Consider the following 20,134-nt stretch of genomic DNA (forward strand, 5'->3'; position numbering starts at 1 on the left):
AAATTAGTCGGGTATGGTAGTGTGCAACTGTAGTCTCAGCTACTCAGGAGGCTGAGGAGGGAGGATCACTTTAGCACAGGAGTTCGAGGCTTCAGTGAACTATGTCATGCCACTGTACTCTAGCCTGGGCAACAGAGCGAAACCCTGTCTTGAAAAACAAAATCAATAAATGACAATAAGCTAGTAGAAAAATGGACACAAGACTTGAACATGCATTTCAACAAGAACGAAACATGGCTAAAAAGCTTATGAAGAGATGCTCACCATCATTAGTGATCAAGGAAATATAGATTGAGATCATAATGAGATACTATTTTATACCCAGTATATGGCAAAAATTAAGAAGTCAGATAACACCAAGTATTGAACAACAGATCTTCTATACATTGCTGGAGGGAATCTGTATCTGTACAGCCATTTTGAAGAAGATTATCTTTTTTTTTTTTTTGAGACAGAGTCTTGCTCTGTTGCCCAGCTGGAGTACAATGGTGCGATTTCGGCTCACTGCAACCTCTGCCTCAGCCTCCCAAGTAGCTGGGGACTAAAGGTGCATGCCACCACACCCGGCTAACTTTTGTATTTTCTGGTGGAGATGGGATTTCACCATGTTGCCCAGGCTAGTCTTGAACTCTTGGCCTCAAGTGATCCACCTACCTCGGCCTCCCAAATGCTGGGATTACAGGCCTGAGCCACCGCGCCCAGCCAAAAATTACCATTATCTTGTCAAATTGAACATTTACATACCTTAAAACCCAGAAGTTCCATTTTTGGGCAAATATCCAGGAGTAAGTCTTGCTCAAGTGTTCCAGGAGACATGTACATGAATATTCATAACTGCAGTCAACATATGATAGAAACACTCATAAAGAAACCAAAATGCCCTTCAACAGAACAGATAAATACATTGGGTTACCTTGACAAAATAAAATATTATAAAAGAGTGAAATTTCGGCCGGGCGCGGTGGCTCACACCTGTAATCCCAGCACTTTGGGAGGCCGAGGCGGGTGGATCACGAGGTCAGGAGATCGAGACCATCCTGGCTAACATGGTGAAACCCCGTCTTCACTAAAAATACAAAAAGTTCTCCGGGCGTGGTGGTGGGCGCCTGTAGTCCCAGCTACTCGGGAGGCTGAGGCAGGAGAATGACGTGAGCCCAGGAAGCTGAGCTTGCAGTGAGCGGAGATCGCGCCACTGCACTATAGCCTGGGCGACAGAGCAACACTCCAGCTCAAAAAAAAAAAAAAAAAAAAAAAGTGAAATTTCAATGAACCACAGCCACACATAAAAGTATGAATGATTTTTGTCAATACAATATCGAGTGTAAAAAAGAAACAGCTTGCCAGGCGCGGTGGCTCACGCCTGTAATCCCAGCATTTTGGGAAGCCGAGGTGGGCGGATCATGAGATCAGGAGATTGAGACCATCCTGGCTAACACAGTGAAACCCCACCTCTACTAAAAATACAAAAAATTATCCGGGCGTGGTGGCGGGCGCCTGTAGTCCCAGCTACTCGGGAGGCTGAGGCAGGAGAATGGCGTGAACCCAGGAGGCGGAGCTTGCAGTGAGCCGAGATTGCGCCACTGCACTCCAGCCTGGGCAACAGAGCGAGACTCCGTCTCAAAAAGAAAGAAAGAAACAGCGCTAGAGGATTACATACACCATTACACTCTTTTATTATTACTTTTTAAATTTTATTTACTTATTTATTTACTTTGAGACGGAGTCTTGCGTTGTCGCCCAGACAGGAATGCAGTGGCGCGATCCCGCCTCACTGCAACCTCCACCTCCCAGGTTCAAGTGATTCTCCCACCTCAGCCTCCAGAGTAGCTAGGAATACAGGAGCGCACCATCATGCCTGGCTAATTTTTTGGTATTTTTAGTACACAACGGAGTTTCACTACGTTGGCCAGGATGGTCTCGAACTCCTGACCTCAGGTGATCTGCGCGCCTCAGCCTCCCAAAGTGCTGGGATTACAGGCGTGAGCCACTGTGCCTGGCTCATCATCCTTTCTTTCTAAAGCTTGCACATATGCCATTTACGGTTACAGCACAATTGAATTAAACAATCCCTAACTACTGCAGTTTTTTCCTTTCGTTTTTGTTTGAGACAGAGTCTCGCTCTGTCGCCCAGGTTAGAGTGCAGTGGCACCATCTCAGCTCACTGCAACCTCCACCTCCCGGGTTCAAGCGATTCTCCTGCCTCAGCCTCCTGAGTAGCTGGGATTACAGGCATGCGCCACCATCCCTGGCCAATTTTGTATCTTTAGTAGAGACAGGGTTACTCCATGTTGGTCAGGCTTGTCTCGAACTTCTGACCTCAGGTGATCTACCTGTCTCAGGCCTCCCAAAGTGCTGGGATTACAGGTGTGAGCCACCGTGCCTGGAAAGTTTACTTTTTAAGTTCTTTTTTTGTCTTTTCTTCCCTTTCTACCTATAATCCTGTTAAAAAAAAAAAAAAAAAAAAAAGCTTTTAATTAAAAATACATTCCCCGGCTGGGCACAATGGCTCACGCCTATAATCCCAGCACTTTGGGAGGCCCAGGCAGGCAGATCACCTGAGATCAGGAGTTCAAGACCAGCCTGGCCAAAATAGCGAAACCCCGTCTCTACTAAAAATATAAAAATTAGCTGGGCGTGGTGGCCCACGCCTGTAATCCCAGCTACTCCGGAGGCGGAGGCAGTAGAATCGCTTGAACCCAGGATGCAGCAGTTGCAGTGAGCCAAGATCATGCCACTGCACTCCAGCCTGGGCGATAAGAGCGAAACTCCGTCACACACACATACACGCACCCACCCAATGGAAAAAATTGAAAAATATAACACACCAGCAGAGTGTATAAAATACATGCATTTTTTAAAAAAGTAACTAGACGGCCGGGCGCAGTGGCCCACACCTGTAATCCTAGCATTTTGGGAGGCCAAGGTGGGTGGATCACCTGAGGTCGGGAGTTCGAGACCAGCCTGGCCAACATGGTGAGACCCCGTCCCTACTAAAAATACAGAAAGTTAGCCGGGCATTCATTGTGGTGGGTGCATGTAATCCCAGCTACTCGAAAGGGTGAGGCAGGAGAATTGCTTGAACCCAGGAGGCGGAGATTGCAGTGAGCCGAGATCTCGCCATTGCACTCCAGCCTGGCAACAATAGTGAAACTCCGTCTCAAAAAAAAACAAACAAAAAAAAAAACAAAAAAATCCAAAGTAACTGTAAGCCGGGTGCTGTAGCTCACGCCTGTAATGCCAGCACTTTGGGAGGCCTCCGAGGCAGGCGGATCACCTGAGGACAACATGGTGAAACTGTCTCTACTAAAAATACAGAAAACTTAGCTGGGCATGGTGGCTCATGCCTGTAATCCCAGCTACTCAGGAAGCTGAGGCAGGAGAATCGTTTGAACCCAGGAGGAGGAGGTTGCAGTGAGCCGAGGTCAGGCCCACTGCACTCCAGCCTGGGGGACAGAGGGAGATTCTGTCTCAAAAATAAATAAATAGTAACGATAAAGCAAACATTTGTTTTACCTCTACCTTAAAAACATTTTCAGTAGTTGTTGTTTTGTAAAGACAGGGTCTGACTATGTTTCACCTGCTGGTCTGGAGCTCCTGGACTCAAGCAATCCTCTTTCCTCAGCCTCCCAAAGTGTTGAGATTACAGGCGTGAGCCACTGCTCCCGGCCAGTTGTTTTTAAGTTTAAAAAATAAGTATAACAAACACCTGTGGCCTGCGCCTGTAGTCCCAGCTACTCAGGAGGCTGAGGCAGGAGAATCGCTTGAACCCAGGAGACAGAGGTTGCAGTGAGCTGAGATCGCGCCACTACACTCCAGCCTGGCAACGAGTAACACTCTGTCTCAAACAACAACAACAAAAACACACCAAAAAAACACTTGTGTACCACTCTCCAGGAATTAACAAACACATTCTGCTATTTTTTTTTTGTTTCCTTTTTTTTTTCTAACAAGACCACAAAACAGAAGGTACTTATTCCACACACCATTTTTTTTTTTTTTTTTTTTTTTTTTTTTTTTTTAGAATGCAGTACTTAATGGTCACTCTTTTGTGAGTCACTTAATGGAGCAAGGCTTTTCTTATTTATTGTATGTCATGTGACCTCAGCCAATATTCTCCTTTTGTTGTTGTTGTTTTGTGTTTGTTTGTTTGTTTTGAGGTGGAGTCTCACTGTTGCCCAAGGATGGAGTGTAGTGGCGTAATCTCGGCTCACTGAAAACTCAGCTTCCTGGGTTCAAGAATTTTTTTAATTTTTTTTGAGATGGACTCTCGCTCTGTTGCCCAGACTGGAGTGCAGTGACGTGATCTCGGCTCACTGCAACCTCTGCCTCCCGGGTTCAAGCAATTCTCTGCCTCAGCCTCCCAAGTACCTGGGATTACAGGCGCCTGCCAAGATTACCCGCTAATTTTTTTGTGTTTTTAATAGAGACGGGGTTTCGCTATCTTGGCCAGGCTGGTCTTGAACTCCTGACCTCATGATCCACCCGCCTCGGCCTCCCAAAGTGCTGGGATTAGGCATGAGCCACCGCGCCCGGCCGAATAATTTTTTAATTCAAATAAAAAAGTTTGGGCATGCTTACAGTCCTTCCGACAGCAGTGTGTGCACCTAGCTGCCCATACCCTTCCTAGAACTGGGTGTCATAATTACAGTTTCCTTCTCGTAAGGTTGGGATGTTTTGGATTCGTGTGTTTGCTTAAGATGTGCTGGGTTCAACTCACGAAGGCTCTGTGCTTGGCTGTGTTCTGAGAAGTTTTCAGTCCTTGTGGAGAGGAGAGGTATTCTAGCACCCTCTCCTAGCCTCCTGGGACCTCAGCCACCCACAACTGCCTTCCAGAGTTTCCTCGCAGAGGTTCCCCAGAAAAGTTATTTGCTAAATCTGTCAACCTTACCACCACATTCCCTTTCTGCTTAAAGATTTCAATCTCCATCACCTTTTACCTAGACTACAGCAGTCACTTAGACTCTTGTCCCAACAGTCCGTTGTCAGCACGTTGTATCTGGCCTCTGCTCAAAGCCCTCCTGCTACACTTCACATTCCATCTAAGCTCCTTAGCTTGGTCTTCAAAGCCCTGCCAGATGCAGGCCTGATCCTCTTCTAAGACCGCATCTCCCACTGTTCCCCTTCCCCTGCAGTCTCCTGGTGGGTTCCTGGCAGGATAAGCTGGGTCTAGCCTCAGGGACTTTGTACTTATTATTATTATTATTTTATGAGACAGAGTTTTGCTCTTGTCACCCAGGCTGGAGTACAATGGAATGATCTTGGCTCACTGCAACCTCCGCTTCCTGGGTTCAAGCGATTCTCCTACCTCAGCCTCCCAAGTAGCTGGGAGTACAGGTGCTCGCCACCAGGCCCAGCAAATTTTTGTATTTTTAGTAGAGATGGGTTTTCACCATGTTGGCCAGGCTGCTCTCGAACTCCTGATCTCAGGTGATACACCTGCTTCAGCCTTCCAAAGTGCTGAGATTATAGGCGTGAGCCACCGCGCCCGGCCCCTTTGTACTTATTTACCTCTGCTTAGGATGCTCTTCCCCCAGAGGGTCTCTGTTCAAATGTCACCACACTAGAGAGGCCCTCCCAGACAATCTTGTCTAAAATAATGCCTCTTCTGCCCCTCACCCGAGCTCATCCACCCCACGTTATTTTTTCATAACACGTATCAGCCATTATTATTTTATTTTATTCATTTACTGAGATAGAGTCTCGCTGTGTCGCCCAGGCTGGAGTGCAGTGGCACAGTCTGGGCTCACTGCAACCTCTACCCCCCAGGTTCAAGTAATTCTCCTGCCTCAGCCTCCCTAGTAGCTGGGACTACAGGCAGGGGCCACCACGCCTGGCTAATTTTTTTTTTTTTTTTTTTTGAGACAGAGTCTCGCTCTGTCGCCCAGGCTATAGTGCAGTGATGGTGGCACGATCTTGGCTCACTGCAACCTCCGCCTCCCGGGTTCGAGTGATTCTTCTGCCTCAGCCTCCCGAGTAGCTGGGAGTACAAGTGCCTGCCACCATGCCTGGCTAATTTTTGTATTTTTAGTAGAGACGGGATTTCATCATATTGGCCAGGCTGATCTCAAACTCCTGACCTTGTGATCTGCCTGCCTCAGCCTCCCCAAGTACTGGGATTACAGGCGTAAGCCACCATGCCCAGCCAACCATCATTATTTTATATTCACACTTATTTATATGTTTGTTATTTGTCTTCTCCCACCAGGAATGTAAGCTTGATAAAAACTGAAACCTTGAGTGTTTTACTTGTTTGTGTTTCCAACATTATCTCCCCAGTGCCTAGAATAATGCCTGGCACGTGGTAGATGGACTCAGATGCTAGACCTGGATTTGACAAGGTGTACTGCACAGCAGTTAAGAGCACAAATGTAGCTGGGCACAGTGGCTCATGCCTGTAATCCCTGCACTTTGAGAGGCTGAGGCAGGAGGATTGCTTGAAACCAGGAGTTGAAGGCCAGCCTGGGCAACAAAGCAAGACCTCATCTCTCTCTTTTTTTTATTTTTATTTATTTATTTTTTTTGAGATGGAGTTTTGCTTGTCACCCAGGCTGGAGTGCAATGGCGCAATCTTGGCTCACTGCAACCTCTGCCTCCTGGGTTCAAGTGATTCTCCTGCCTCAGACTCCCAAGAAGCTGGGATTACAGGCACGAACCACCAAGTCGGCCATTTTTTTGTATTTTTAGTAGAGGCGGGGTTTCACCTTGTTGGCCAGGCTGGTCTTCAACTCCTGACCTCAGGTGATTCCATCTGCCTCTGCCTCCCAAAGTGCTGGGATTATAGGCATCAGCCACTGCGCATGGCAAGACCTCATCTCTTAAGAAAAGTCAGCCAGCCATGGTGGCTGGCACCTATGGTCTTAGCTACTCAGGAGGCTGAGGCAGGAGGATCACTTGAGCCCATGAATTTGAAGCTAAAGTGAGCTATGACGCCCACCACTGCCCTCCAGCTCCAGCCTCGGCAAAGAGTGAGACCATCTCTTGGGGGAAAAAAAAAAGCACAAAAATGAGTCAAGTCCCTCTGGGTTGACAGCAGTCCCTGTGCTGTTCTTTTTCAGCTCCGTAACTTGCGACGTTACTTAACCATCCTTTTCACCATCTATAAAAGGAGGATGGTAATCTATTTTTTTTTTTTTTTTTGAAGCAGAGTTTCACTCTCGTTGCCCAGGCTGGAGTGCAATGGTGCGATGTCGGCTCACCACAACATCTGCCTCCCAGGTTCAAGCAATTCTCTTGCCTCAGCCTCCTGAGTAGCTGGGATTACAGGCATGTGCCACAACGCCCAGCTAATTTTGTATTATCAATAGAGACGGGGTTTCTCCATGTTGGTCAGGCTGGTCTCGACCTCCCGACCTCAGGTGATCCACCCATCTCGGCCTCCCAAAGTGCTGGAATTACAGGCGTGAGCCACCACGCCTGGCCGACAATCTATGTAACATAATTGTGAGAATTAAGTGAGTTCATTCATGTAAATACACAGGTTGGTGCTTAGTGCTTGTCATTATTATACTTCTTGAGTGAATTTAACACATAGTAGCCAGGTGCGGTGGCTCACGCCTGTAATACCAGCACTTTGGGAGGCCGAGGCGGGTGGATCACCTGAGCGGGAGTTTGAGACCAGCCTAAGATGGCGAAACCCTGTGTCTACTAAAAATACAAACAAACAAACAAAAATATTAGCCGGACATGGTGGTGTGTGCCTGTAATCCCAGCTACCCTGGAGGCTGAGGCAGGGGAATTGCTTAAACCTGGGAGGTGGAGGTTGTAGTGAGCCGAGATTGCACCACTGCACTCCAGCCTGGGCAAGGGAGCGAGACTCCGCCTTAAAAAAAAAAAAAAATTAGCACATATGAGCTATTGCCGTCATGCAACAAGCAGGCATCAACCAAGCCCAAGGTGTTGATATTTATGCTGTGCGTGGCACTCCCCCAGACAGTGGACATAGATGGGCATGCATTAAAGTGAACAAGACAGAGGTAAACCCAAGGAATTATTCGTAGAGTGCAGATAAGCAAAAAAAGCACAGACTGTTACAGGAGATATAGCGTAGTCTGAGGGCAGGGAAGGCTTCTGGAGGCAGTGACTTTGTCTTAGGACTAAGGATGTGTAGGTTGTAACTGCATGGAAGGAAAGAGAGAAGCAAGTGTGAGAAAGCCCAGAACAGAGAAAAGAACCTGCAGAGAGACAGCAGTGGCTGGAGTGCAGGGCACTGGGAGAGATGAGGCTAGATAATCTGCCAAGGGCTTATCATGCAGGGCCCAGGGGCCTCGGAAAGGGGTTTCACAGGAGCCATGAAAGGACCTGAAGGAGAGTGACTCTGTCCGATCTGCAGTGAGACAAGTTTCCCCTGGCTGCTGTGTGGAGACATCTTCTTCAGGTCTCCATCCAACTTCCACTTCACCAGAGTCCCCCCTGGTTTAAAAAGGCCCCTCCCCTGCCCCTCTCTACCTGCTTTATAATGTAATTGCCCTCGCCATTCCCTAACATGTCACGCTCTCAAATGCTGGTTCCGATTCCCCCACTGCAATGGATACCACACGGGAACTGGGTTTTGGTGGGGCAGGAGAGACTGGCCACACAAAGATCAATTAGGAGGGTGGTACAGCCTGCTTCGGATCCAGATTTTTGACTTGCCAGGGGGGTTAGGAGCAGCTGTTGGGATGGAAGAGAGCAGGAGGCAGGACTCAGTTCACCTGGAAACTTCATTTGCTTAGCACTTTACATAAGACTGAGAAACATCAACTGTCCATATCAAAGAATGGGATGGGGAAGCTATTGGAAACCATGGTGGTGGCGCTAAAGTTTCTAACCAGCCAGTTCTTGGGGTTATAAATCATCAAGGGCTTAGTATCTCCCATAGGAGTGAAGAGAAACAGATAGAATGGAGAAGTGTTTAAAATGTAACGCACAAGACTTGGCGTCTGGATGTGGGGCATGAGGAAAAGGGAAAGTGATGCCTACATTTCTAGCTTGAGCAATTGAGTGGATGGTGCCATCTCCTCAGAGCAGAGGGAGGAGGAGCAAGTTTTGTGGTTCAGATGGTGAGTTCACTTTTTTTTTTTTTTTTTTTTTGAAATGGAGTCTCGCTCTGTTACCAGGCTGGAGTGCAATGGCGTGATCTCGGCTCACTGCAACCTCCGCCTCCCGGGTTCAAGCAATTCTCCTGCCTCATCCTCCCGAGTAGCTGGGACTACAGATGCCTGCCACCACACCTGGCTAATTTTTGTATTTTTAGTAGAGACGGAGTTTCACCATGTTGGCCAGGATGATCTCGATCTCTTGACCTCGTGATCCATCTGCCTCTGCCTCCCAAAGTGCTGGGATTACAGACATTAGCCACCGCACCCAGCCTTGTTTTGCCCAGGCTGGAGTGCAGTGGCATGATCTGTGCTCATTGCAACCTCTGCTTCCTGGTTCAAGCGATTCTCCTGCCTTAGCCTCCCGAATAGCTGGGATTACAGGCGTGAGCCACCACGCCCAGCTAATTTTGGTATTTTTAGTAGAGACAGGGCTTCACCATGTTGGCCATGGCTGGTCTCGAACTCTTGACCTCAGGCGATCTGCCTGCCTTGGCCTTCCAAAGTGCTGGGATTACAGGTGTGAGCCACCAGCCTGGCTGTGAGTTCACTTTGGATGGAGGAGTCCAAGGTTCCTAGGGAGCCTCCTGCAGGAGGATTCCAGGAGTTAGAGGATTCTGAGCTGGGGATAGTCCTTAAGAGATGGTAGTTGGAATAAACATGGAAATCATGAGAAATTACTGGAGCCTTAGAGATTAATGCCCCTTTTTTTCCCCTGAGATGTCTTTAGGCAAATCACCAGAAATGCTTATATGGGAGTGCTTTCCGGTTACAACCTGGCTTCTCCACCTCACCTTGATGGTTCTGTAACCCCCAGCCACTAATAGCAATGGAAGGTCCATTAAAGGGAGGGGTCCTGGAAGCTGAAGCTTCGTTAGTTTTACAATATCTGCCTCAGCCCTTGAAGACTTGGATGAGAGGAGGCAGTTGAGGCAAGAATCCTTAGCAGCCCCACCAATTGATGGAGGAGACCAGAAGTGTCCTGTGGGGAGAGGGAGAAGGAAAGGGAGTGGCCAGGGAGGTGGGAGGAGCCTGGGAAAGACTGGAATCACAGAAGGAACCATGTTTAGAGGATCATCATCACTAGCAATCAACGGCCAAGTTCTGCTAATTTTTCCTTTAGTCTCTACCCCCATCTCCACTGCCACCTCCTGGCCAACAGCTCCCATTACACACAGGTGACTGCTGGTATCCTCCCTGTCTTTAGCCTTACAGACATATCACGCATCTTGTTACATACATCACCCTTCGTAAAGTGGAACATGTGTCATGCCAATCTTTTTTTTTTTTTTTTTCTGAGACGGAGTCTGGCCCTGTCGCCAGGCTGGAGTGCAGTGGCACGATCTCAGCTCACTGCAACCTCTGCCTCCCGGATTCAAGCGATTCTCCTGCCTCAGCCTCCCGAGTAGCTGGGACTACAGGCGGGGGCCACCACGCCTGGCTAATATATATATATATTTTTTGAGACAGAGTCTTGCTCTGTCGCCCAGGCTAGAGTGCAGTGGCGGTGGCGCAATCTTGGCTCACTGCAACCTCCGCCTCCCGGGTTCAAGCGATTCTTCTGCCTCAGCCTCTGGAGTAGCTGGGAGTACAAGTGCCTGCCACCACACCCGGCTAATTTTTGTATTTTTAGTAGAGATGATGGGGTTTCACCATGTTGGCCAGGATGGTCTCGATCTCTTGACCTCGTGATCCGCCCGCCTTGACCTCCCAAAGTGCTGGGATTACAGGCGTGAGCCACCGTGCCCAGCCTGGATCATGCCAATCTTTTGCTTAACAACTTTCAATAGCTCCCTGTCACTTCCAAACGAATGCCCCATACCTAGCCTAGCATGCTGGGCCCTTAGCCGCTTGGAGCCAGGTGATCTCTCCAACAGTGTCTCAACCTGCTCCCTCATAAAGAAGACAAGCTGGGGCCGGGTGTGGTAGCTCACGCCTGTAGTCCCAGCACTTTGGGAGGCTGAGACAGGAGGGTTGCTTGAGGCCAAGAGTTCCAGACCAACCTGGGCAACATAGCAAGACCTCCCACTTTCACTACAAAAAAATAAAAAATAGCCAGGCCTGGTGGTGTGCACCTGTAGTCTCAGCTACTTGGAAGGCTGAGGTGGGAGGATCACCTGAGCCCAGGAGGTTGAGGCTGCAGTGAGCTATGATCGCACCACTGCACTCCAGACTGCGGCACAAGCTGATTCACTGTCCCCCATTCCCCGCCCCCCCCCCCCCCCGCCAACCATCAGCCTTGTGGAGGTTGTGTCATCTTCCTGGAGTGCCTGCCTTCATGCCTAAATTTTTCAAGGCCAGGCTCAAATGATACTTCCCTAGGAAGCCTTCCCTGATACCCCAACTGGGTATCCAACCTGACCCTTGGAGAGTTCCTTGACCACCCTTCTTTTGAGACACCGCAACACTGCCATGCCTTTTACCAAGCTCACAGCTTATCCTGCAATGAGACTAAGTTCTTAAGAGCAGGGACTGTGCCATCTTCCCTCCTCTCTCCCACTGCACACAGCACAGGGCCAGATAGGAAACAGGCAGAGGAAATGCTGGTTAGGAGAACATGCTCATTGACACGCTTGTGTATAAACAAGAGGTCACAAGTTTAACTGCCTTTAGGTGCCAGATATGACAAATGTGTTAAGTTGCCCCGTGCAAAACAATTGGGAATGGTGGTGCCTACGGCACATCGGAGACGTCATTCTCTTGCCTGAAGTAATTTTTCTTTTTTTTTTTTTTGAGATGGAGTTTTGCTCTTGTTGCCCAGGCTGGAGTGCAATGACGTGATCTTGGCTCACCGCAATCTCTGCCTCCCAAGTTCAAGCAATTCTCCTACTTCAGCCTCCCGAATAGCTGGGATTACAGACATGCGCCACCACACCTGGCTAATTTTGTATTTTTAGTAGAGACGGGGTTTCTCCACGTTGGTCAGGCTGGTCTCGAACTCCCGACCTCAGGTGATCCACCTGCCTCGGCATCCCAAAGTGTTGGGATTACAGGCATGAGCCACCGTGCCTGGCTTCCTGAAGTTTTAATAATACCCAGAACATGAAAACACTGTGTAAAGCAGCTGGGCGTGGTGACTCAAGCCTGTAGTACCAGCACTTTGGGAGGCTGAGGCAGGCAGATCACCTGAGGTCAGGAGTTCGAGACCAGCCTGGCCAACATGGTGAAACCCCGTCTCTAGGCCGGGCGTGGTAGCTCACGCCTGTAATCCCAGTACTTTGGGAGGCCAAGGCGGGCGGATCACGAGGTCAGGAGATCGAGACCATCCTGGCTAACACGGTGAAACCCTGTCTCTACTAAAAATACAAAAAATTAGCCAGGCGTGGTGGCAGGCGCCTGTAGTCCCAGCTACTCGGGAGGCTGAGGCAGGAGAATGGCATGAAACCGGGAGGCGGAGCTTGCAGTGAGCCGAGATTGAGCCACTGAACTCCAGCCTGGGGGACAGAGCAAGACTCCGTCTCAAAAAAAAAAAAAAAAAAAAGAAACCCCGGCTCTATTAAAAATACAAAAATTAGTTGGGCATGGTGGCCAGTGCCTGTAATCCCAGCTACTTGGGAGGCTGAGGCATAAGAATTGCTTGAACCCGGGAGGCAGAGGTTGCAGTGAGCAGAGATCGTGCCACTGCACTCCAGCTTGGGGTAAAGAGCGAGACTCTGTCTCTAAAAACAAAAAACGAAAAACAAAAAACAAACTATATAAAGCAGCTGGGGGCGGTGGCTCACACCTGTAGTCACAGCACTTTGGGAAGCTAAGGTAGGTGGATCACCTGAGGTCAGGAGTTTGAGAGCAGCCTGGGCAACATGGTGAAACCCTGTCTCTACCAAAAATACAAAAATTAGCTGAGTGTGGTGGTGCACACCTGTAATCCCAGCTACTTGGGAGGGTGAGCCATGAGAATTGCTTGAGCCCGGGAGACAGAGGCTGCAGGGAGCCAAGATTGTGCCATTGCACTCCGGCCTGGGTGACAGAGCAAGACTATCTCAATAAATGAATACATAAATAAATACTATGTAAAGCACATCAGAAAGCTAACCTTGACCTTAAGATCATGGGTGTGAAACACTGAACTATAGTGAAATATACTCCACATTTAGGTAGTCCTTTAGAGCTTTTTTATTTTTTCATAATTTAAAATTTTTTAATTTACTGTAGAGACGACGTCTCACTATGTTACCCAGGCTGGTCTTGAGCTCCTGGCCTCAAGTGATCCTCCTGCCTTGGCCTCCCAAAGTGCTGGGGTTACAGGTGTGAGCCACCGCACCTGGCCCTTTAGATCTTTCAAAGCAATTTTACATCAGCAATTCTATCCTCACTTTACAGAGGAAACTGAAGCTCAGAAAGGTGAAGTTAATTGCTCAAGGTCACATAGCAAGGAGTTAATGGCACAAGGCTAGGTCCAATTCAGGCTCTGGCCTGGGATCCCCTCTTCTGGGGGTGATGGGAGGAGGGTCTAGAAAAGATGGGCATCATCCACTTTTCTTTCAACCCAAACTTCATCTGTAAAATGGGACCAACAGTCCTCTTCGCAGGGAAGAGCTAAACTGAATGGAGGAAGGGGAGCTTCATCAGGGCTTCCTAACCTGGCCTCTTAGCGGGGGCTTTAGGTGGTAAAATTTTATGACAGCGAGTGCATTCTTGTGGCTTAGACTGCTTGGCTAGGAATCTTGACTTCAGGATCTGTCACTGTGTTTAACGCCTGAGCCTCAATTCGTTTGTAAAATGGAGCAGTTAGGATTAAAAGAAATAATCAAGGCACCAAGTAGTGTCAGTAGAAGGTAGCTGTTATTTATTGTTCTATTCTGGGGTAAAGGTATCAGATTCTCAAAGGGATTCTTAATCTAGAAAGTTTGCGAAGAGATGGCAAAGGTGTTTGAAAGCTATCAGGAAACCACCCTCGCGTAAAACGAAGCAGCGCTACAGAAGTGGGCTGCCATGGGAATCGGGAGGCCCAGGTTCCACTGCTAACTTGCTGCAGCTTACTGGGTGATCTGTAAATAAAAAGGGAGGTGGCCGTGGTCCGAGCTGGCAGCCGCAATGCAGCCCCAGGTAGATCTAGGGGCAAACGGTAAAGGCGCTCCGAGGAAGGGCGAGCGCGCAGCCTCCGGGAGACTACACCTCCCAGGCTGCCTTGCGCACCGTGCTGCACCCTACGCTAGCACGCGAGCCTCCCCGTTCCCCCACCCTCCAGTTACTGTCTCTCGCGAGAAGACGGGCCGCGCCGGCGATAGCGATTCCGAGCGAGTGGTGGTGGTAGTGGTGGTGGTGGCGGCCGAGACGGCGGCGGCCATTTTGGTGAGGCCTCGGGAGCGGCAGCGGCGGTTCGCTGGGAGTAGCGTCTGCCCTTTTTCCCCACCCACCGTCCGCATCTGTGTGCTGCGAGAAGAGGCAGTGGAGGCAAGGCGGTGGCAGTAGCCGCAGTCTCCAGGGGAGTTTAAAGGCCGCGAAGGCGGTGGCCAAGAGGGGGCCCTCCCCCCTCCTAGGCGGGAGGGGGGGTGGTGCGCACGCCCCCGAGGACGCAGGTAAGGAGAGGGAGACAAGATGGCGAACGCCCCACAGTTCCCCCTCCCATGACGGCTGACTGCGCGCGCATCTTTCCGCCACCGCCTCCCCCCCACCTTCCCGGGGTGCTGCGCGCGCACCCTCAGCCGGGGCCCCGGGGCCGGTGCGCGAGGCTGTCGGCGCGCGCCCATAGAGACAGACTGAAGGGGTCAGGCCGGCCGGTGCTGGGCCCCGGCGTGTCTCCTCTCCCTTCCCGCCCTTCTGCGCACGCGTGCCTGAGCGAGCGAGCGAGCGAGCGAGCCCTGAGAGGACGGACCCAGGTGCGCTCCTGCCCGCCCACCAACCCAGTCACCCCTCAGGGGCGCGCGGGAAGAGGAAGGGGGGCGTGGGACGAGTAGTCGGGGCGCGCGCCCACCACATCTAGCCGGGGGACCAGGACCTGGTGGCACGAACCCTCCCTTCTCTCAGCCTTTCGCGGTCGGGTGATGGGGGGGCTCCCTGACGGGCTTGGATGACGAGCTTCCCAGCCCCGCGACCCTTGTGTGCGTGGGCTCGGGTTCTGGCGGGAGCCCCCGGGCCGTGCGCGCAGCCGGCTCGCTCCGCCTCCAGCCGCGCACGCGCGGGCCCCTCCCCCGCCCGGCGCGCACGTTGGGTGGGGTGGGAGTCTGGAGGGGGCGGGGCTATCTCAGGGCTAGTGGCAACTTGGGCAGAGGTCAGGGGTCACGCGAGGTCAGTCCGTCGGGAGGGCTAGGGAGATGGTCACGAAACCTGAAGTCAAGAGTTAAGGCTTGTTGGCTTCTGGTGAGCTCGGGTCTTGGGAACGTGTGGCGGAGTAGGGAGTGAATCAAAGCCGGCACTGTGGTTTAGGAATTTCCTTAAACACTGGGGAAGCATTTCCGGGCCTCCTGCGGGTTCACACTGCCTGTTTCCGGCGCGTGGTTCTTGGCAGTGCGGCCTCTCGCTTTTGACTGCTCCTGAGTCTCCTTTTGCTGTGGTTCTTGTATTTGGGGAAGTGTCTCAAGGCGCAGGTATGGGATACACAGCGCCCTGCCCTGAATCCTGGGCGGATTTTCCTGTGACCAGCATGTTTGTTGACTCTTCCCGGGAGTTCCACTCTCACTTCTGCGTTCAGCCCTCACTGGAAAGGCCCGCAGGCAGGTAGCACCTTTCTGAGGTTCTGGATGTGACAGCTTTTTTTTGCTGTATTTTTTTTTTTGTCTTCCATTCTGTGGTTGGAGCCTTTACCCTTAAAATTTTTGAACTTTCTTTCTTCACTCCTTTCCTGCTCCTGCCCCAGGCAGGATCGTATGTCCCTCCGGAATTCACAAAACATGATTTGCATTTCCCTGAAGTGTGAGATTTTCCTACTACTGTAGTTTTTCTGTTTCTAGTCTTTTAACTGATTTGGGTATATTTAAACGTCTCAAAAAACTGGAGTAAATAATACGCTTTGATGGATGTTTCAGGTGTGATTCCCTTCAGTACGGCGGCACCGTGGAAGTGCAGACTTTCACAGGGGGTGTGGTCTCAGCTCACACAGGTGAGGGATCTGCTACCATTTTGTGTGCTGATGCTAATGGGAGAAATGTTTGAGATAATGAAAGCAATTATAGGTCCGTATTGGGGATTTTCACTCTAGAGAAGCATGGGAATGTTTGCATGTGATTTTTCTGTAGAGGGTTTGATTATAGTACAACAACAGAACTGAGGCTGTGGGTTGAGGAAAACGTGGTCAACCTGGCTCTACCAGGAAGAGTAGCAGGTTTTCCATGGTTTTGGCATCAGACTGTGGACTGAAGCCCTCCTACCACTTTTTTACTGTGTAACCTTCCGCAAATCATAAGGTCTTAACTTCGTAACTTACGAAACAGATTATATTAGAATGTAAGCTCCATTTAGGTCGGGAATCCTTTCTGCATGGCTCTATCCGTTGTGTGTAGGAGGAAGTCAATATTTGTTATGCTGTGAAAAGCACTTGGTTTTTAAGGTAGGTGTGAGGATTATAGAACACATCAAACAGGTACTAAAAGTATCTTATACATAGTAAGTGCTCAAGAAATGTAACCTGTAATTTCTGTGTTTCTCTTTATTCAGTGTTATTTCTGGTTTTTTAAAAATACTTTTTCATCCCCTTTAACTGCATTTCTGTCTTTTTTTTTTTTTAACCCTACTTTAGGTGCTCCAGAGGCTGGTGGACCTGAGCGGAGGCTGGGACGCCCTGGTGGGCCCCGGGCCCTGGAAGGCGGGTCCCGGTGGCCGGTGGCCCAGAATGAGGCCAGCTCCCAGCATGCCCTGCAGCCGGACGCCAGCCCCTCGGCCAGCAGCAGTGGTGATAACGACCCAGTCATTCTTCAGGCATCCAAGGGGGAGCCTGGGAGTGGGACCATGCAGAGCAGCCCCTCCCCTGCTCACCCTCAGCTCCCAGTCCTACAGACACAGGTTTGAAAGTGGGAAGAGTTCCTTCTCTGCTTCTGCTTTGTGGATTGTTGAGTGTGAGGCAGAAGAAATGTGGCAGGGGAATATTTGTGGAGAGTTTTGGAGAATCTTTGGTGCTCGGGGGCTGGGCTGTAGTATGTCAGGTCTGTTGGATACTCACATTCCATTTAACATTAGTGTAATATTATCTCCAAGAGTGTAAAAGCACCTCGTTACCTGAAAAAGGTTGAATTAGGCTAGGCTGGAAATGGAGGTCGTGGCACCATGCTTCTAATACCGTACGCTTTAAGAATAGTTTAACTTCTATCAGTACTGGAGTAGGATAAGCCTATGGATGGTGTGTAGTGTTCATTCCTTTCTCATACCAAGGAAGGGTGTGGGGTAGGAAAAAAAGCATGACTTTTAAACACATCTAGGTGTGTGTACAGTCAGCTTTCTATTTTAATTTTTTAAATTTTTCTATAAAAAGGGTTTCTTTATTGTGTCATCCTTGCACAGGGGCCATGCTAATCTTTTCTGTATCCTCCCAGTTTTAGTATATGTGTTGCCAAAGCGAGCAGTACAGTAAGCTTTTCATGTTTGTAAAGTTGGTATTTATAGTTTTCCTGAGAAACTGGGGAAATTTGTGACATACAGTCTTGTCATTTAGCCGAGGTAGGAATTTGAGTGGCGCAGTGTAAGGCTTATGTCCTGGAGTGAATTTGTGAATTCCCTGAGTATCCACATTTCAGTAGGACTTTGTTTTCCATTTTTTTCTTTTCTTTTTTTTTTTTTGAAACGGAGTATCTTTCTGTCAGCCAGGCTGGAATGCAATGGCGTGATCTCGGCTCACTGCAACCTCCGCCTCCTGATTTCAAACAGTTCTGCCTCAGCCTTGCGAGTAGCTGGGATTATAGGCACCCACCATCATGCCTGGCTAGTTTTTATATTTTTGTAGAGATGGGGTTTCACCATCATGTTGGCTAGGCTGGTCTTGAACTCCTGACCTCAGGTGATCCACCCACCTTGGCCTCCCAAAGTATTAGGATTACAGGTGTGAGCCCCCAGGCCTGGCCTGTTTTCCATTTCTTTCTTTCTTTTTTTTTTTTTTTATCTTTAAGATGGAGTCTCGCTCTGTCACCAGGCTGAAATGCAGTGGTGTGATCTCGGCTCACTGCAACCTCCGCCTCCCGGGTTCAAACAATTCTTCTGCCTCAGCCTCCTGAGTAGCTGGGACTACAGGTGCGCGCCACCACACCTGGCTAATTTTTATGTTTTTAGTAGAGATGGGGTTTCACCATGTTTGCCAGGATGGTCTTCATCTTTGACCTCGTGATCCCCACCTTACTCAGCCTCTCAAAAGTGCTGGAATGACAGGTGTGAACCACCGCGCCTGGCCCAGAGTTTCGCTTTTGTTGCCCAGGCTGGAGTGCAGTGGTGTGGTCTTGGCTCACTGCAACCTCCACCTTCTGGGTTCAAGTGATTCTCCTGCCTCAGCCTCTTGAGTAGCTAGGATTACAGGCGTCCACCACCACGCCCAGCTAATTTTCTGTGTTTTTAGTAGAGATGGGTTTTCACCATGTAGGTTAGGCTGGTCTCAAACTCCTGACCTCTGGTAATCCACCCGCCTCAGCCTCCAAAAGTGCTAGGATTACAGGTGTGAGCCACCGTGCCCAGCCCTGTTTTCCACCCTCCCTCCCTTCCCTCCCTCCCTTCCTTCCCTCCCTTCCTTCCCTCCCTCCCTCCCCTCCCTCCCTTCCCTCCCTCCCCTCCCTCCCCTCCCTCCCCTCCCTCCCCTCCCTCCCCTCCCTCCCCTCCCTCCCCTCCCTCCCTCCTTCCCTCCTTCCCTCCTTCCCTCCTTCCCTCCTTCCTTCCTTCCTTCCTTCCTTCCTTCCTTCCTTCCTTCCTTCCTTCCTTCTCTCCCTCCTTCCTTCCTTCTGAGTGCAATGGCACAATCTCGGCTTACTACAACCTCTGCCTCCTTGTTCAAGCAATTCTCCTGCCTCAGACTCCTGAGTAGCTGGGATTACAGGCTCATGCCACCACACCTGGCTAATTTCTGTATTTTTAGTAGAGACGGGGTTTCACCATGTTGGTCAGGCTGGTCTGGAACTCCTGACCACATGATCCGCCCGCCTCGGCCTCCCAAAGTCCACCGAGCCCAGCTTCCATTTCTTAATGCTTTTGCAGTACCTTGTAAAGTGACGTGTTGGGTGTTTGAGAACATTGGCTATGCCTGCAGCCCATGCCTGTCCAATGAAGAGGTTAAGGTGGCCTGGGATTTATTGGTGGCTGTTGAATTTAGTGGTAGCTCACATTTATTGCATAAGTGAGTTTGCCACACTTGTTCTGAAAATGGAGGGTAAATAGGGAGTTGTTTATGTGCATGAAATCACTGAGGCTCTGAAACGATCAGAATTTGAAATCATATGCTATATATATATATATATATATAAATTTTTTTTTTTTTTTTCCTTTTCTTTTCCGAGACAGAGTCACCCTGTCATCCAAGCTGGAATGCAGTGGCGCGATCTCGGCTCACTGCAACCTCCGCCTCCCACACCTCCCAGGTTCAAGCGATTCTCGTGCCTCAACCTCCTGAGTAGCTGGGATTACAGGCTCCCGCCACCACGCCCAGCTAATTTTTGTATTTTCAGTAGAGACGGGGTTTCACCATGTTGGCCAGGTTGGTCTCAAACTCCTGACCTCAGGTGATCCACCCACCTCAGCCTCCCAAAGTGCTGGGATCACAAGCATGAGCCACCACCCCCGGCCTATATATATATATTTTCTTAAGTTTGGGAACTGTGTAAATGTCAGGACATAATTCTTGCATGTCAAGCATCTATAAACTTGGCTCCGCCATCTTGAGTCCCTTATTAAAACTTTATCCCAAGGCCGGGCGTGGTGGCTCACGCCTGTAATCCCAGCACTTTGGGAGGCTGAGGTGGGCGGATCATGAGGTCAGGAGATCGAGACCATCCTGGCTAACATGGTGAAACCCTGTCTCTACTAAAAATACAAAAAATTAGCTGGGCATGGTGGCGGGCGCCTGTAGTCCCAGCTGCTCAGGAGGCTGAGGCAGGAGAATGGCGTGAACCTGGGAGGCGGAGCTTGCAGTGAGCCGAGATCGCGCCACTGCACTC

The 20,134-nt window shown here is 49.9% G+C and overlaps 2 protein-coding genes and 1 non-coding gene across 9 annotated transcripts in view; 1 reads left to right on the forward strand and 2 right to left on the reverse strand.

Moving 5' to 3' along the window:
* Nucleotides 1–13,837: 13,837 nt before the first annotated feature.
* LOC100982577 (uncharacterized) lies at nt 13,838–14,764 on the reverse strand. The gene is made up of 2 exons (XM_008959606.5): nt 14,267–14,764; nt 13,838–14,062 (listed from the first exon to the last, which is right to left on the reverse strand). The coding sequence occupies exons 1-2, from the start codon at nt 14,762–14,764 to the stop codon at nt 14,051–14,053; spliced, it is 510 nt and encodes a 169-aa protein (XP_008957854.3). The 3' UTR covers nt 13,838–14,050.
* Nucleotides 14,324–20,134, forward strand: part of SRCAP (Snf2 related CREBBP activator protein) — a 41,693-nt gene continuing 35,882 nt past the window's right edge. For 3 of the 7 annotated variants that reach the window (XM_034940047.3, XM_063597562.1, XM_063597563.1), the window contains exons 1-3: nt 14,324–14,593; nt 16,040–16,113; nt 16,750–17,012. In XM_034940047.3, the coding sequence (XP_034795938.1) occupies nt 16,959–17,012 (54 nt within the window). In that variant the 5' untranslated portion in view covers nt 14,324–14,593; nt 16,040–16,113; nt 16,750–16,958. Of the gene's footprint in view, nt 14,594–14,759; nt 14,894–15,301; nt 15,375–15,408; nt 15,602–16,039; nt 16,114–16,749; nt 17,013–20,134 lie in introns of those variants that run through there. The other 4 variants (XM_034940048.3, XM_055099219.2, XM_034940049.4 and 1 more) reach the window with 3 other exon arrangements.
* On the reverse strand, nt 17,471–17,572 carry LOC112437515 (U6 spliceosomal RNA). Its single transcript, XR_003026111.1, has one exon. It is a non-coding gene; the product is annotated as a U6 spliceosomal RNA (small nuclear RNA).

The sequence above is a fragment of the Pan paniscus genome, chromosome 18 (genome assembly GCF_029289425.2).
Source record: "Pan paniscus chromosome 18, NHGRI_mPanPan1-v2.0_pri, whole genome shotgun sequence".
Classification (NCBI taxonomy): Eukaryota; Metazoa; Chordata; class Mammalia; order Primates; family Hominidae; genus Pan; species Pan paniscus.

Excerpts from the sequence above, each read along its gene's own strand:
- LOC100982577 (XM_008959606.5), bottom strand. The coding sequence starts at position 14,764 with ATGGGCGCGCGCCGACAGCCTCGCGCACCGGCCCCGGGGCCCCGGCTG.